Below are 15,603 nucleotides of genomic sequence, written 5' to 3' on the forward strand. Positions count from 1 at the left end.
GAGGAGGGGGTAGGTGGCGGGGGAGGGACGGGGGCTGCAGAAAAACAGACAGACTTGAGGGGTATGTATGTGTTGAAATAACTTCTGACTCCAGACCCCAGGTAAAAGAACACTGGGCCTTCAGGGACACATGTCCTGGGCAACAAGGTCAACTGTGACATGTCTTAAGCTGCTTCTCATTTTGGTTTCTTCCTCTAAGAGGATACCAGTTATACCTAGTCAAGCAGCGTTTCTAGATTTTTCTACATTCAAAAAGCATCTGGTGCATTAGAGTTCATAAAAATTAGGAGTGGGTGGTAGGTGGGGAGAAGACCAAAACGACCCTTTTAAGCCTTGGAAGTGGGTATACTAGGGATGGACACGACGTGGCCTCAGGTCAGCCTCAGAATGAGAAGGCTCTTGTCGGAACTAGGAACAATCGAGGAACGTGGCTCCCACACTGTCTTCAGGGCCACAATTCTGCTGAATAGCTTAAACGATCCAGAAAAACTGACTGCTCCCCATCCTTTCTCTAACTTGGGTACATGTTAAGACTATTGAAAAGTAGCCACAGAAGCAGATACGTATTTTGACTACATGGGATCAAGGAGGATATTTAACTCATAAGAAAACTGTCCTACAGTCTGTGGGGAATAAAGGAACACTCTTGAGACATTGATCACAGGTCTCTGAGACCAGATTCCTAGAAATCAGGGGCGGGCTAGGGTAAAAACTCCAGTAAAATCAACCATATGACACCAGTAGAGATGAATTTGAAAAGGTTAATGGTCTGGAAAAAGACATTTCTAAAACACAGGCTAGGAACTATTACTAAGAGGAAGTGCTCTTGTTAATAAGCTTCCTTAGGGAAGAAGAAACTAGGACAGATGGGGCAATCATTACCACCCTAAAGAACTCATTATTGTCTAAAGCTCTCCTGATTATAATTCCTGTCCTATTTTTACAGAAGTGAAGGGAGGATAAGTGGTGCTATAGGAAATACTCTGAAACTTCTACAGACAGGTGGTCATCAGAAAACTCCCTGAAGCATTCACCTTGTCCAAGGCTCTCCTTGCTGGAAGGTATGAGAGAGTATTTCTGGCCTATACAGAAGGCTCACTCACTTCCTGTCCAATCGTGTAGGCTTTGTTGAAATAGCCCTGGACTTGGCTTCACAAATGTGGGCTACACTTCTGGCTCCACCATTAGCCAGGTCTGTAGACCTGGGCAAGGCCTTATCTGGGTCTTAACTCCTTTAGCCTATGAGGAGGTTAGGTGCTAATCACTAGACGGCTTTAGTCTTTTCCAACTTTTATTAGTGTTCCATTAGTGCAGGGGGAGCCCTCAGGGAAGCTGGGAAGTGCAGAGGAGAAGAAAGGGAGAGAGATGAATTTCTTTCTTCCCTTGACTTTTATCCCAGTGAACAGATGGCCTGTATATGAGAGGCCACAATTCAGACATGGAGATAAAGTTGAGTCATTAAAACCACAAGCAGACTCGATCATCAGCCTGTAACAGTAGCAGTAATACAATCACATGGATTCTTCCCCTTGACAGGCAAACCTCTGTTCTCCCACACCCTGCGGATCACAGCAGCTTACACGTCACTTTTAATGAACCAGCCTTGATAGTAACTTCCCTCTTCTGACTGCTCAATGGGTCTTTGTATACTGGTCACTCCCTCAGGTCTCCAGAGATGGGAGATTTTTTTAACATTCCTTTAAATCCTAGGGAGAAAGCTAGTGTCTTTGAATAGAGACAGCTGCCTCCCTGAGACTGAGGAGGGCTGTGAGGCGGATCTGCTTGACAGCGCTTCAGTTTTCTGGCTCAAAGAAATGGGCCAGGAGGTACAGAAACAGCTAAGCAACCAGCTAAGTCCAGTAGCCACTAAGGGAAACCCACAGCCACCAGAGCCTTTATAGTTTGAGAATGGGGCCTTCTGGGTCCTGCCTCTTTTCTTTTCCTCTTAATCCTATTGTCACTGTATTAAAAAATATTAAAGCTCGAAAGGACCCCAGAGGCCTTTCCAGTCCAACTCTCATTTTATACATGAAGAAACTGAGTCCCAGAACCTTGCCTAAAGTAACCTAGATAGCATCAGAGTTAGACCTGACTTTAGGTCTTTTGGTCCCTACCTAGTCCTATGCTCCGCTGCCCAGCCTTCTACTTACATTTAATGTAAGGCCACCTCATATGAAGTGAATGCACCAAGGTCTAAAGAGCTTATTTGAGTAACTAGAAATGTCTCCCCTGAGAGAATCTCCCAGGTATGTTCAGGTATGTTTAGTGTACCCAGAGCCCAGAAAGATAAGGTTATAGGATGGAGCCCATTTAAAAGGTATGTAGTTTTCACTTTCACCTGCTTTTGGCTTCACTATCTCCTAGTGTAAGTCCGCTCCTATTCCTTCTTGCACTGGGGAACAGTACGTTGACTAATTCAAGTACTCTGCTGAAAAGCTAGGTTCCAACAAAATCCCTGCTTCCTCTGCCTGGGAATCCTGGGTTCCCACTTGGGAAGAAGTGGAGAATGGGCCTCCCTGGCAGAGGGAAGTCACTGATGTCTGGCCGCCTGTGTACAGGAAGCATCTGGGATTCTAGCACAGTTCCACAGGAAGAGGCTTAAAAGGGAATTCCCCGCCAAAGTCTGATGCAGGTTGACACTCAGCTGAGAGGACAGAGAACAGTGATGCTGTGTGCTTTCGTCTGGTTAGGAATGCTTAATGCAAGGCCACATTACCTTATATGGTGGGTGGGAAACAGTGTGGCAGAACCTCTAAAGACTAAACACGAAGAAATACTACTAGTTGCATTCTCCACGCAAAGACTAATCTGTAAGGCTAAACACTCTGTCCCAGGAAGTCCTACACCCATCACACCCACCTCTCCTCTCCTGTGGAGAGCCTGTACCCAGAGGAGGCCGGAATATGGGCAAGAGTTGCAACCAAAGATTCAGTATCGGGAAGGTACTGAACCAGACACAAGGGCCCTCAGGAGGGAAGTTCCCTCTGGATCTTCTGCGTGTGAGTGGAAACAGGCAGTTGGCCATGACAGATGAAACTCACAGTGACCTACAACATTTGGGCCAGGACACTATGTTTACATGAGCTAGTGTGCTCTATAGCCTTGACCCTCAGGTCCCCTTTCCAGGCTGTGACGGGTACAACAAGCCCTACAGATGCCACTGTTAATAGCTAAGCACAGGCTGAAGCAAACGGCACAACTGCTCTGCTATACAATAACCTTAAGTTAAAGCTCACATCAAACAGGCCTACGAATGGACCAGCCAGGGAACAGAGAACACAACTCTACCTCCCCCAGAAACAGAAACCCTTAATAATGCCTTTTCCGTTATTCCCACCCTTCAACCTAGGAAAGAAGCCATCGCCCCAAGCCCGAGATGGACCTCACTGACACGTGGTGCAGGCCAGCCCCACACGAGCGGTCGCCCTGACTATACCTTCTTCTGGACTGGTCTGCAGGCCACTGTGCACTTCCTTCTAAGGAGACTTATCCGCTAATCCTTCCTCATACTAATGCCTGGATCATTTGTCCTCCTATCCCCATAATTCTTCTTAGAGGCTCTGGCTCAGCGTAATCCACTTAAGTCTTCCAAAGGTCCGGAGAGAAAGTTGCAGGTGAGTAAATGGGGATGGCAAGGGCAGTGGGGGCTAACTGCACCCAAGGAAACGGCAGCTCTCAGACCCAGCACAAGCCTGCCCTGGAGATGATGATCTGTGTCTGGGGTTAACGATGCCTAACCTCCTCTCTCTAGGATTTTATACTTTTTATTTATTATTCTCTATCTCTTCTGCTTGAGAAGTGGAGAGTAAGGACTCCTGACTTATTTTTTCCTTTCTATTTCCTACATCTACAGTAGTTTTGTATTCCAGTCAATTTTTGTTTAACATACCCACCAAATCTGTGTCCTGCACCCTGGTTCATTTGTTCCAGGTTTCTCCTTCAAAGATGGGGAGAAATGCAAGAAAAATCAAATGTGACTGACTGCTATCAGTCTCATAAGCCCCAGTTCTCCAAGTCGGTACTTTCTAAAGTGGGAGGAAGAAGACTAGACAATCCACTCTAGACACGGGGACTCTGTGGGAAGTTTCTAAGTCCTCGGAGCATCATTACCTGCTCTTCAGCCCAAGACAAGCAGGACCATGAGCAGAGAGGCCTCAGCCGCTTTAACACAGGGAAGGCTCCATTTGCTTACTTACCCTGACGGGGTCCTCTCTTTCGTCGGAATGCTGCGCCTGATTGCAGAGCTTCTAGAAGACTGTCCATCACACCTGTTTCATCACCTTCTGTCGTGAACAAAATGGAGATGTAAGCTTATCAGCCCGAGAAGCATGCATGTGTTGAGCCCCACATGAAATGCACGACAAAGGGCTCAACCTCAAGCCTCAGGCCACGTTTACTTGTGTCTGTTTGAAAATGATTGAAACAAAAGGTTTCACTGCCTACTAACCAGTAACCACTGTAAACTCCAGGATATTTTCCTGCAGTGCCCCCTCCCATCCCAGTCAGGGCAGGCACACAGAATAGCAGGACTGCCCAACTCCAAGACCAGGATAACTAGAGACTAGGATTATGAAATTATTTAAGAAAGAACTACATCTCTCTTTATCCTAAAATGTTTCACTCTCATTCGCATAAACCTTTCACAGAGAGCCTGGTTCCAGTTTCAGAGCAGGAAAGATGGGAAACCTCTGATCAAGAGTACATTTCACTGAAGTGCTGCCCCCAGTGGCTGCATCTCCCTGAAGCCAGCTTGGCATCTAAGAAGAGCATCCTGGCCGGAATAGGAAGAGTTAATGTAGAATCCTTGTTCCAGCCTGGCTCCGTTTCCATGGCAACAGCTCAGGGAGGTGAAATCCAAAACTGTGAAATCCCAAGGAGCCTGGAGGCTGCCAGCTACGCGGCAGGGCTCACTGCTCCCGGCGCCACCTGCTGGCTGAACATCACCATTGCAGCTGACCTACATTCCAACCTCATTTGCTTGCCCTGGGGACCCTGCTGTACCCTGATGACTGGGTACAGTCCTCATCTCACATAAGCTGGACTCTACCTTTCTCTGTTGTGTCCTAGACAGTACCTAGGGGCAAACTACAGAGGCCTGGGGAGAATGGAGAAAGGTGAGGGCTACTTGGTGTGGGCTTTAATAGCATTATTAGAAAAAAAAGTTTATGGCTTATACAGAAGTGGGGGTAAGAGCAGGGAATCGCTTCCCAGAAAAGTATGAAGAAAAGAGAAAAATGTAGGCTGTTCCCGCTGCTTCAGGTCCCTGATCTTGCCACAACAGAAGCTTCCAAAGAAAAGTCCCTGGGAGTAAGAGGTGTTAGAGCAGCCCTTCCCTCTTGTGCTCAGCAAAGCCCTCTGATTCTTGCCAGACCCAGCGGCCCTGAGAACCCCTTCACTTAGATGGCTCGCAGACTCTCAGGTTCAAGAAGGGTGGCATCAGCTCAGTGTTGTGTACAATGTATGCCGTATTTCCGCTGGAGCAGCCAAAGGGGGGCAGGGAATCGGCAGCAGGAAAGAAGCAGAGGCAGGAAACAGAGGGCCAGTAATTGAGGCCATATGTTTCAACAAAGACATGCTTCTGGTAGTAAAAGAGAGATTCTGCTGAAGAAAGGAGGGTGGCCGGCTCCCCCATCCCCTTTCCAGAAGTTCAATCCATTTACAGTCTGATAGGTGTGGACGATTGTGCTGAGGTACTAGGGACACAGTACTTAGTGAAATAAGCAGAAAGGAAGGACAAGCCACTACTAACAAGCAGGGCCAGGAAAACATTTTGGGGAAAAGAACAAAAGATTTAGTAGAGGGTATAGAAACAGACCAAAGGCATTTGGATGGGCAGAGGGAAAGAGTACGTGTTACAGCAGTATTAAAATCGCCGGGGAGATGAGACATAGTGTAGGAACCAGCAAAGGAGAGAAGAGGATTCGAGCATGGAGAACTGCCCTGTGCATGTCACTGAGTTGGGGTGAAAGTCCAGCACCAGGATCTGCCAACAATCACTCGCCAGGAATTGTGCTCAGACATGAGCTGTTCTCTGGCCTCTAGATTCTAGACAGAGAAGTCTTCCAAATGTTCCTGTCTCAACCCATCCTCCTTCCTCCTCCACGTCTTACCTGCATTCATGTCTATGAGTTGCTCCCTCTTCTGCTGCTTCTCCAGCCGCTCCTTCTCGGCCTTCTCCTTGGCTAGTTTTGCTCGCCGCATCTTCTCCTCTGTCTCCCGCCGCTTCTGGTTGTCCTTGACTGCTTGCTGTGGAGAAAAAAAATAAACACATGGGTATGTATACACTCACACTGCACACCCACCACCAACCAACATGAGCCCTGTGGACAGTGAAAAATGTCCACAACAGTCAGTCAACAGGTCTCCCTTGCTCACCATGAACATATTCTTAAAGTTGTGCAGATCCATGAAGAATTCTTCTACAGACAACTTCTTGGGGTCGAAGAGGAAGTACTCGCCCAGCTCCTTATAGAGGGTCTCCATGTTAGAGTGCATCATCCGCAGCTTGTTATACTGTTCCTGAGCATCCTTCACAAAGCTGTGCAGCCCAAGAGTAAAGGACCAACTTCGAGAAGCAGACCCAGTTCTCCCCCCAGAGGAAGACTCAAAGATACGTGCTGGCATGCAAAAGGGCGTTCGATACAGCACTGCTCACAAAGGCAAAAGCCAGAAGTGATCGCAAAGTCCAAAAGAGGGGAATGGTAAACCATAAACTAGGGTACACCTACGGAATAGGAGGTGGCAATTAACAAGGGGGCTATCCTGAACATACTGCTGTGGAAACAGGGCTAAGACATATTGTGGGCAAAAAGCATTAAGATGCAATTTTTGTTTAAAATAAATTCATGAGGTGCAAATCAGGAAGAAGTCCAGTGGCAGTGGTTACCTTTGGGAAAGGGAGGGGAGAGGGAATGTGCGTGTGCGTGTGCGTGTGCACGCACAGCAGAGACATGGCAGACAGTAAGGGATCAAGCAGGACTTTTAGTTTATCCGCATGGTGTGCTTCCCCTGCCAGAACAGTGAGAATGTTTTCAAGAACTATGTATTTAATGAAAAAAAAAAATTTTTTTAAGAGAGAAAAATTGTATGCCACCAGATCTATCCTGTTGCCCCCACGGGAAGCTCTTTCCCTCCCTAGGATGTAACTCCCTCCTTTTAAGAAAGGATATAGTCATTTTTTCAACAAACTTGTCTTTCTCATCTGTGGCAGCTGGGAAATTCTGAAGATCACGTTCCACATCAGAAATTTGTTTCTTCATCTGATCTAGATTCTTTTGCAAGTTTTCAGCAGAAACTAAAGGAAACACAAAAACAGACAGGAAGCGCTTACTAAATCCAGTCTCAAGACCCTTAGCTTCCGCCCTTCAGGGCACATAGAGCTCCAGTCCACATGGACAGCTAGTACTTAATTATTTTAGTTCTCTTATGTCTTCTCTAGTTGTTTCGCACATCTTTCCAGTGAAACTATAAATTACTTGATGACGGAGCCTCCAGTCTCCCTCCACAAGCTGTACAGTACTAAGAAGCTTTATCTGATATAAGAATCTATGAAATCCCCTAGGATCTTGGTCTCATTTATTTTAGAGAACAGGGTTTGGGAGGAAGGACACATATGCAGAGAGAGGCAGGGCAGAGGTCTGTTCCCATGTCTGCCGAATGCCATTTTTTCTTTGCCCAGTTCCAGAAGGGCGAGGGCTGGTTTCTCTTAATCTACTCTATGCTTTCTGCATGAGAACAACTGTTGCCCTGGACTAACAACAGCTGCCTTTCTTCCAGGTGTTTTTGGTGTTCAATGTTTCCCCAGGAAACACTTCCACACATGGAGCCCTCTCTTCTGCCTGATACTCCTCCCTTGGGGCTCAGACGCCACTTAAAACAGTCTGAACTGAAGGTGACCTAAAACCTTGACCGTGTCTTATTTCCCTCCCAGTGCAGAGCTCTCTGGGGCCTGGAAGGTCCTCTGGCTACGCCCCCAACCTGTCCCACCTCGGCTGGCTTTCTCCACGTGGGCGAGCTCATCCGGGAACTTGAGGACATCGGGATAGTCAGTTTCACACAACTCGGCCAAGAAGTGCAGCAATGTCATCTTCTGATCTGTGGACTTGGTGTCTCGAAGCTTGAGGAAGAGGAGAAATTGTTAGCCCTGACGTGCCCGAGATTGCCTTAAGCCAAGAGCAGTTTGCCACACTGGGCTCACAGAGGCCGACAGCCTTCCCTTCTTTGTCCTGCTCCAACACTCTGGCTCACCTTACAGAGGAAGCTGATGTTGAAGCCAAAAGCCCCCGCGTTCCTGGAGCCAGCATTCATATAGTTGCCGACGAGCAAGGTAATCTCCAGAAGGCTGGAGAAGTTCTGGCTCTTTCGCAACTCCTCACACGCGGCCGTCACGGAAACGATCTCTGGCTTGATATTCTCCACTTGCTCGCTGAACTGCAGCCTGAAGAGGATGGCATTGAGGCGAGGCCGCAGGCGGGGCACAGTGCCCATCTGGGGGGAAGACGAGCAGTTCCATTACAGCCAACACAGACTGAGAAGTAAGAAAAAAGAAAAGATACAGGCTTGAGCCCCCTATGGGAGCATCTGAGTTTCAGAGTAGGGAGGAGAGAAAGAGAAAGACAGGTTCGAAATAGACCAGAGGCAAGGAGCAAGTGCTGGCTGCTCTTGGGAGCAGGAAGCAAGGGGGTCGGAGAAAAGGCTGTTGCCACAGGCCAAACTCACCACCACGCCAAACTGCTCTGACTCGGCCAGGTCATCGTATTCGTCCTTCAGCTCGGAAAGCATTTTTAACTGCTCTGGCTCTGGCATCTGCTTAATGAGGTTCTGAAACAGAGAGGGGACTGTTTCAGTTTGAGGGGGATGAGATGACAACTTGAGCCTCTTGTCCGTCCCTCACTCTGCCCAACGACCTCTAAGAAGGAAACATGGGCCTGGGACTGGGGGTATGGGGGAATGGGTGGCTGGTGAGGTGGCAGGACTTTTGAAAAACATACCAGAAATAACCTGACCACCAGAGAGATGGACGCTCACCCAAAGCTAGCATTCTTTAGGTCACCAATGCCAGAGGAGGGTCCCCGCTCTCTAAGCAGAGATGAGGCTGGTGCGCAGCGATGAAAGAGCCGGCTCCAGCAGGACGACCTTGCTCCTTACCTGGATCATAGACTCGGTCAGAACAGCCTCGTTCACCTCCAGGATGACGTTCTTAATCTCTTGGTAGGGCATGCGGAAGGAACCCAAAAAGATTGCTGCCGGAAAATGATATAAAGACATGTTCCTCTCAGTCTCTTGCTCCTTCCAGTCCACCCTACAAACCTATGCCACACACAGCACTCTTTTATAGTCACTATCAGAAACCCACGAGTGTTAGGGGGTGGGCCTTGCCAGAAGTGGTTTGGGCACAGGTGAGTGGCCTCAGGCATTCCTAGTTGACAGCATTGCCAGGCTGAGCCCAACACAAAACACTGGCAGAGCGGATTAACAAAAGACCCAACAATCTGCTGTCTATAAAAAACTTCAAACACAAAGACACAGGTAGGTTGAAAGTAAAAGGCTAAAAAAGACGCACCATGCAAACGTAAGCTCTCAGAAGCTCCTCACTGTTTATATAGTTAAAATCCAAGTTCCTGAGTCTAGTGTTTAAGGTTCCCACCTCACAGCTTTCTCTCTCATTAATCCCCACCTTTATGTCACACAGCAGCCACACTGGTCCAAGCACCATGTTCTGCAAACACTGTGACTCCTTGCCTTTGCTCCTAGAAGCCTTTGATCTTATCTATATACATCAAAGCTGTTCGCCCCACTTATTTTAGTTCCCGACTCCCATGACTCCATCCTCAAAGCCACCATTACTTAGAAATGCTCTGATTCTTAAACTGCCATATCTCATTCCCTAACAAACACTTCCTACCCTTCTAGCTCTCTCATTCACTAACCTCTAAATTGGCCCTTCCACCTCATAAGAGTGGGCTCGCTCTCCCGCTCGCTTGCTCGCTCTTTCTCTCTCTCTCTGGCAAGAAGGCTGACCATTCCATTTTCTCTGAATGTATCAGTTCCACTTTGCCTTCTCTATGTAACCTAGACCTGCTATGGTCTACCACTTCACTGCTATTATTCTCATTTCTATGACTCCTATTTCTATTCTCATTTCCTTCTCCTCCAGTCTCTGACTAATCCAGCCCTCTCATTTTTTTTCTCTTATACCTGGGCTGATGAACACTGCTAGTAAAAACTGTAGGTCGGAAGCTATGAACTTGTGATGGCAGCAATGATTGCTGAGGCCTCAGCGCTGCCCAGTAATCCTCTAGTGTTCCCTAGCCCATGCTCCCTGGCCGACTTTGTGGCTCCACCAAAATATCCCATTCTTCCAACTGTCCCATCACTTCCCCATGTTCTAAGATCTTGCTGAAAAAAATTGAAGCCATTGGTTAAATTACTTGCTAAGCTTTCTCTATGTCACCTACAGACTGAGCATTAGGGGCCCTCAGATGGAGCCGGACAAGAAAAGGCTTGGGTAAGGAATGTTTTGGAATCATCTAGAAGAAAACTTGTAAGCTTACAAGTAACTATACCCATGTACTCATCCTTTGCTCATGTTTGAATGGAACAGGTGGCCCTAAGGACCTTTTCCTTTAGCATATATGCATACATAATCAAGTTTCTCTTATCTTAAAAAAAAAAAAAATTCTCAGACCCAATATTACTCCCTAATTACCAACTTCCTTCTTTCCTTCACTTTATAACATTTTATTGTCTGTCACTTCCATAGCTCTCATTTATTCTTCTGTCCTCACAGAGTCAGTGAAAAGATGGCAATCATTTGTTTAGTGTCTCCTCCATGTGAGATATAGTACCTTAAACAAAATCTACATGCATGATCGCATTTAACTCTATTCATAAAATCCCTCTAAGTTTGTATTCTCAGCCCCATTTGATAGAAAAAGAAACTAATACTTTGAGAAGCTAAATTAAGCCAACCACCCAAGGTCACACTGCTCGTAGGGGTTGGAGCTAGGATTTAAATACAAATGGATTCCAGAGCCTCTGTTCTTAACTCCTATGCTACACTGAAAAATTATTCTTGCCTTAGCTACTGGCTTTCCTAATGCCAGATCCACAAGACACTTGTCCTGTCCTGATTTTACTTGGCTTATGTCTTCATCTGACACTGCTGACTACTCCTACGTCTTAGGACTATTTCATACTATTTTCTTGCTGCTCCTTTCCAGCTCCTTTCCTTTGAGGTTGCCCCCCATTTCTACTTGCTCCTTAAATATCAGTGGCCTTCAAAGCAAAGCAAACTCAAGGCTTCAATTATGATTCATATGCTATCTCCTAAATTCGTATCTCCAGCCAGACGTTCCTGCTGATTTCTACACCCAAATGCCTATTACACCCATCCTTTTGGAGGAGTCCCATCGGCAGCTTAAATTCTAGCCTAAAATTAAATTAATCATTTCCACCCACCACCCTGCCACCTCACTCATGTCCACTACCTACTGCTTTGCCCACAAGACAGAATCTGTTCCTACTGGATTTTCCTATTTCCAGAATGGTACCACTCTCTAAAGAGTGATTTAAGCCCAAGAAAACATCTCCTTTATCCCTGAGTTAATCACTAAGTTCCATTAGTTCTATCTTCTTAATATTTTCTGCCTTCCTATTCATTCTCACCACTTTAGTTTCAGGCCCTGATCACCTGAGATCTAGTTGAAAGCAATAATATAACTCATCTCTCTGCCTACAATCTTCCCCCACCCTAGCAATGCAGCCTCAAAACTCACTGCTGAAGTAGCCTTCACCCAAATCACACAGGGTTGTACCGTTCACTTTCCTGATTAAAACATCTTCAATAACTTCCAGAGTTTTCAGGATAAAATATCTGAAGCCTAAGCCTCTCAGAATTTATTATGACCTAGCCTCTATCCAGTCCTTGAAAGCTTCTCCCACTACTCCCTTACACAGGGTCTTTACTCAGCTGTATTTAACAACTTGCAGTTCCCGAACTGCATACTGTTATCTCAAGCCTCTGTGCCTTCATACATGCCGATCCCTCTGCCTGAAACAAGCCAGCCCTCCCCCTCCACTTAATTCACTGTCAGTAGTTCTTTCAACTCCATTTAAGCAATACCTCCTTTCGAATGACCTCTAGAATGAGCTCTCTCCAGTACTCCCCCTGCTTGATTTAGTGTTCTCATAAGCATCCCAGCACGCCTCCATTACAGCACTGATCAATCCATGCTATTACTTTTCTGTCTCCACCAGACGTATGGTTTATGAGGATAGGGACTATGTCTCACTCAGTTTTGTATCCCCAGCACACGAGTGGCACTTAATAATTTCTGAATCACTAAATTCCACCTCCTAGATCATCCTACCCTTAACTAACCTAAATTCTCTTCCTGAATTCTGTAGTCCATATTGATACCACTCAGTTGGAAATAACAATGCATTACTCCACTTGTATCATTTTCTAAAATATTAATTACTCATGTTTTATGTTCCCAGAGATAAATCTTGAGAAAAGGTATTCTCACTTAGTCTCCATAAAAAGACTTACTTACAGACACTATTCAGTGATATTTGTTGACAATGATCTAAGATTATATAGCCAAGAATAATGTAAAGCCTTACTGTTCTCACTGTATCACTGAATTCACTTATGGGTATATGTACTCATTACTTGCGTGACCTTGGCCAAGTTACAGCATCGGAACTTTAGTTTTCTCATTTAGAAAAATGGGGACAACAGCCACACTGCAAGATTGTGAGTGGGTTTTATGAACTATATAAATGTTCATCTCTTGAACACGTGCCTAGTATGTGCCTAATAGAGCCTGCAACATGACAGATCCTCAGATATTTGTTGAGAAAATATGTAAATCTATGTTACTAGGGAGATCAACAGCTAAAATGAACAAAAAATGAACATACCTCCTGATCGTCAAAGAAGTACTACCTATATCAACTTTGCGGCGGAGTTTCTGATCTGAAATTCTGCCACCAGAGTTATGAGTAAGGTAGCAAGTTCAGAACAGAACTCATTGATCCCACTCTGTGAAGTCCAGGATTTACATTATTTATTCTAAACCGCAAAGTTATTTTAGATTTAACTGAAGTCAAGCCAGTGCCTATATTTAAAGGAAATACTTAAAAGTAAGAAAAAAGGACAGGTGCAGTATCCAGAACATTTGTGGTAGATCTTCTGTGGATGTAGTAGAAACAGTAAGAGTTTTGAAATAAGAAAAGCCGAGATTCCAATCTCAGACCCGTTTCTTACTTGCTATGTGACTAGGCAAATTCCTAAAAGTCTTAGCCTCTATTTCCTTACCATAAAACTGTATACTAACAATCTTGCAGTGCTATTGAAGAGATTAAAAAAGATATCAGCAATTCACTATGCGGTGCCTGGCATACAGCAGGAGCTCAACAAATGGAAGTTTCTGGATCCACCAGAATCAGGCTCTTAGAATCACAGTTACTCACAGAGATTCTGGGCTGTCTTTGAATCCAACACCTTTAGCTCTTTTACTTTTTTCTTTTGCACAGATTTCTTTTCTTCTCCACCTTCCTGATCCTTCTTGGCTAGAGAGAGAAAGATTAGAAAAACATTAAGAGCAAGCCACATCTGTGCCTTATTGAACGATTGTCCCAGCCTGGAAAGGCCCCTCACCTCCTCTCTATTAATAAAGGTCTCCCGATCATAACCTATAAGGCAAAGCTCCTCCGTGACCACCCACCCTCCCAGTACTGACTCCCCCCTCCAGCTATAACAAATATCTCATTTCCATGTCTTAAATAGTTATCAATAATGCTTTCCCCACCTATATACTATCTACTTGCAGGGAGCAGCAAACTTTCTGTAAAGGATAAGACAGTAAATATTTTAGGCTTTGCAGGCCATATGGTCTGTCTTAACTTTGCCACAATAGCATGAAAGCAGATACAGACAATATGTACACGACGTGGCTGTGTTCCAATAAAACTTTATTCATAAAAACAGGTGGTCAGCCTGAGGGCTATGGTTTGCCAAGCCCTATACTAGAGGTTTTCCACCATGTTATCCTATTGTACCTATTAAAAATCCTATTTATCTTTCAAGCTCCATCTTGAACATGAGTTATCTATAAAATTTATTTTATATTTGATTTTCCCAAATGACTGGTCTTTCTCTCTGAATCCCCACTGATTATGATACTTCATTATAGCAAGTCTTCTCCCTGACCCTGTCATAAGTATATATGGTATCTCCCTGACAAGATAAGAACTTTGTTTTCCTCTTTGCAAATCTCGTGGCACAAAAATATATTCCTAGCAGGATCTGATTGCTTAAATATCATGTTGGTGAACAGACAGAAAAGGTACAATACACTCCCTACACTCTTTTCAGACTATCGAGAGCCAACGTATTCTTCCTTTTCTGTGACTCTTTCCCTGATAAATGTACTCACTGTCTGCTTTGCTGAACCAATTTTCATGGTATTTGTTATCTATACCTCATTTGACAATGAATTATTCAGTGTTAATTATTTAATGTTTTGTGACATTTTATATGTATCATCTTGATCCTTTGAAACCTGTGTTACTTTGTAAATGTGGCTACCTTCTCATCCTTCCTACACTTTGACTTTCACGAGCATAGACAAAATAATATTTCATTATATCACTCCCTCAGCAGCTAGCATGGCAGTAACATCCACTAAAAAATGGTTTATACTGGCTATGAGGGTGGAGCAGTAGATAGAAAGGGACACAGGAGATGTTCTGGACAGATATTAATTGTAAAATATTCTGCGTAACTTGGTATCAACTTTTTAGAGAGCCACATGAGAACATTTCTGCAAGAAGTGTCAAGAAACTGACACCTAAAGACTCCACAAAGACACTACTATAAACAATAAGCAAATATAGTAAGGTTTCTGGATACAAAATCAATGTTCAAAAATCCATAGCGTTTCTGTACTCTAATAATGAAATGTCAGAAAAAGAAGTGAAAAAAATAATTCCTTTTGCGATTGCAACAAAAAGAATAAAATACCTAGGAATAAATCTAATGAAACATGTGAAGAAACTATATAATGAAAACTATAAGATCCTATTAAAAGAAATCGAAGAAGATACAAAGAAATGGAAAGACATTCCGTGTTCTTCGATTGGAAGAATCAACATAGTTAAAATGGCCTTAAAGCATTATACAGATTTAATGCAATCCCCATCAAAATCCCATTGGCATTTTTTAAAGAAATAGGACAAAAAATCATCAGATTTGTATGGAAGCACAAAAGACCCCGAATTGCCAAGGCCATCCTGAGAAAAAAGAACGAGGCTGGAGGCATCACTCTGCCCCACTTTACATTATTCTCCAAAGCGACAGTAATCAAAATGGCATGGTATTGGCAGCAAAACAGACACACGGACCAGTGGAACAGAATTGAGAGTCCAGAAGTAAACCCATATTTATATGGGCAAATAATTTTCGACAAAGAAGCCAAAAACAAACAGTGGAGAAAGGAAAGCCTTTTCAATAAATGGTGCTGGGAAAACTGGAAAGCCATCTGCAAAAGCATGAAACGTGACTGTTATCTATAACCACATACCAAAATTAACTCA

At 44.6% G+C, this 15,603-nt stretch overlaps 1 protein-coding gene across 1 annotated transcript in view; it reads right to left on the minus strand.

Annotated features, from left to right (window-relative positions):
- Positions 1 to 15,603, minus strand: part of DIAPH1 (diaphanous related formin 1) — an 86,072-nt gene that overhangs the window by 5,258 nt on the left and 65,211 nt on the right. The window contains 9 exon segments of the mRNA XM_039836365.1: positions 4,197 to 4,283; positions 6,111 to 6,246; positions 6,376 to 6,540; positions 7,170 to 7,294; positions 7,987 to 8,116; positions 8,248 to 8,487; positions 8,719 to 8,820; positions 9,148 to 9,242; positions 13,480 to 13,578. Of these exon segments, the coding sequence (XP_039692299.1) occupies positions 4,197 to 4,283; positions 6,111 to 6,246; positions 6,376 to 6,540; positions 7,170 to 7,294; positions 7,987 to 8,116; positions 8,248 to 8,487; positions 8,719 to 8,820; positions 9,148 to 9,242; positions 13,480 to 13,578 (1,179 nt within the window).

Source organism: Pteropus medius, unplaced genomic scaffold (genome assembly GCF_902729225.1).
Source record: "Pteropus medius unplaced genomic scaffold, Ma_sr-lr_union100, whole genome shotgun sequence".
NCBI lineage: Eukaryota > Metazoa > Chordata > Mammalia > Chiroptera > Pteropodidae > Pteropus > Pteropus medius.